General features: G+C 54.3%; 1 gene segment (V, D, J or C); it reads left to right on the top strand.

Moving 5' to 3' along the window:
- Nucleotides 1-487: 487 nt before the first annotated feature.
- LOC105311656 lies at nt 488-987 on the top strand (the record flags this gene model as incomplete). The annotated part of the segment is given in 2 exon segments: nt 488-546; nt 656-987. Coding segments are annotated over 2 exon segments (378 nt in total), but the record flags the coding sequence as incomplete, so codon positions are not given.
- Nucleotides 988-2,363: the final 1,376 nt, after the last annotated feature.

Raw genomic sequence — 2,363 nt, 5'->3', positions numbered from 1 at the left:
AATCAGCCCATGGGTGTGTGAATAGAGACAGGGACCTGCTGAGCTGCACAAACCAGGTTCTCAGGGCTCTGGGCCATGGGGCGGTGTTTGTGCTGACATCAGCAGGGGGCGCTGTGGGACTGACTTGTTGGTCCCTACACAATGGCTCACTGAGGACCATTCACTGGAAGGAACATGGGATTGGGGCCTGTTCTCTGTGCTCCCTGATGGGACTCAGCAGCTGTGTCCTCTCTGGGCTGGCAGAGTCCCGCAAGCAGGGACCTTTGCGTGGTCTCAGCAGGTGCTTCCTCCAGGGCTCTCCAAGGGGGTGAAGCCAATCTCCATCCTCCTCAGTCTGGGTGTGAGCTGAGCTCCAGCACAGGGCTCAGGGAGGGGCTGGGCGGTCACTGGATGGACACACATTTGCATGCACAGCCCCTCCCTCCTCTGGCGCAGGGTGGAGAAGAAAAGGAGGCCTGTGGCAGCCCAGCCCCACTGTGGGCTCAGGGGCTGCGTGCACCATGGCCTGGACCCCCATCCTCCTCGTGCTCCTCTCTCACTGCAGAGGTGGGGAAAGGCCTGGGGACGAAGTCTCAGTTCCCACTCTGTGTCAGTTCGTCTTCCTACTACAACCCTGAGCTTCACTCTCATCACAAAAGTTTGTCTGTGTTTGCAGGTTCCCTCTCCCAGCCTGTGCTGACTCAGCCGCCCTCCCTCTCTGCATCTCCGGGAGCATCAGCCAGACTCACCTGCACTCTGAGCAGTGGATTCAGTGTTGGGGACTACAATATACGCTGGTTCCAGCAGAAGCCAGGGAGCCCTCCCCGGTATCTCCTGCGGTTTAAATCAGACTCCGATAAGTACCAGGGCTCCGGGGTCCCCAGCCGCTTCTCTGGATCCAAAGACGCCTCGGCCAACGCAGGGCTTCTGCTCATCTCCGGGCTCCAGCCTGAGGACGAGGCTGACTATTACTGTAACACATGGGATGACAACTCTAAGACTTACACAGTGCTTCAGACTCATGGGGAAGCGAGACACAAACCTCCCCCTCACTTTCCTGGCCTGGTGCCATCACTCATGGGAGGGGCTCTGACCAAGTCAGACAGGAGGTGACTTCTTTTGTCATTTCTTCTGTCAACACCCGATATTCCTCAGACTACTTGATCTGACAATATCACATGCTTCTCTTCAGTTTAAATTCACATTTCTCTGTTGCTAGTATATCCTCCCCATGTCACCTTGTCCACTCGCAGTAACCCCGTGTCCGAGGTCAACAGCCCTCAGAGGGGACACGGGAGGAGCCTGAGGGGCTTGGGTCAGGCCCTGCCCTCTTGAAGGATCAGAGGGGGTGACCCGATGCCGCTCCAGGTCTGAGTGCTTCCACCTGGGGTAGGGTTGAGAGATGGGCCCTCTAAAACTAGAGTTAAAAATAACACATTTACAATAGCTATGGGTCCCAGGTCTGGGTGTGATCCAGGCTCACGGCTAGAAATAGGACCCCAGATGTAGAATGTCACATTAGTATAGTAGGTGCCAGTGCCTAAAACTGTAAATGGAATTCAGCTTTCTGTATCACGCACGTGTGGCTGAATGCCACGATCGCACTCTGCTGCGTGTGGAGCCGTGCGGGCCCCTGGGGAGCAGACGGGGAGCAGAAGAAGAGGAGCAGCAGGAGTGAGCTCCCCGCAGTGCGGTTGGTGCAGCCGTTTCGTTCCCGTGTCAGCCCCTCGTGCATTCTCTCCACTGGGCGTCTCACCACCGACACCTTCATCTCCATCAGCTCCGCGCCGACAACAGCATCGCACACATGTAATACTTTAGGACAATCTGACAGAATTTAAAATTTTATGCACTGAAAACTATAAAACATTTAAGAGAAATGAATTAAAAAATGCACAGATAATTCTAGCTTATGAGTTGAAACACTCGATGTGGTTAAGAATAGAGTTCTCCCCGGACTGATCAATACGATCATTGCAATGATTTTGGGAATAATATGCTTGCAATGGTGGTGGATTTTAAAGAAAAAAATTGGAATCTCTAAGAAAACCTGTGATAGAAATTTAAACCTACAAGAATTGTGCTCCGTGTCCACATGACCTGCCCGCGTCTGAGGACAGGGAGGGGAAGGAGGGAGATGAGAAGTCACAGGAGACACATCAAGGTGCGGTGGGGACAGCAGCTTTGGTCACTGAGGGGCACAGAGCAGGAGGGGAGACGCTGCCCTGAGGGGTGACGGGCAGAGTGTGGGTGCAGCTGGCCTGGGCTGGGTGCCCCTGAGAGCTGAGTGTGTGCTGTCACCTGTAATGTGCTCTGAGGTGACATGTCTGTGAACATAACCTCATCCCAGTGAAGGACCCTGTGACTTGCACCCTGTTCAAGGA

Source organism: Pteropus vampyrus, unplaced genomic scaffold (genome assembly GCF_000151845.1).
Source record: "Pteropus vampyrus isolate Shadow unplaced genomic scaffold, Pvam_2.0 Scaffold1000005721, whole genome shotgun sequence".
Classification (NCBI taxonomy): Eukaryota; Metazoa; Chordata; class Mammalia; order Chiroptera; family Pteropodidae; genus Pteropus; species Pteropus vampyrus.
The sequence above is the reverse complement of the archived record's forward strand: the minus strand, read 5'-3'. Positions and strand labels throughout refer to the sequence as shown.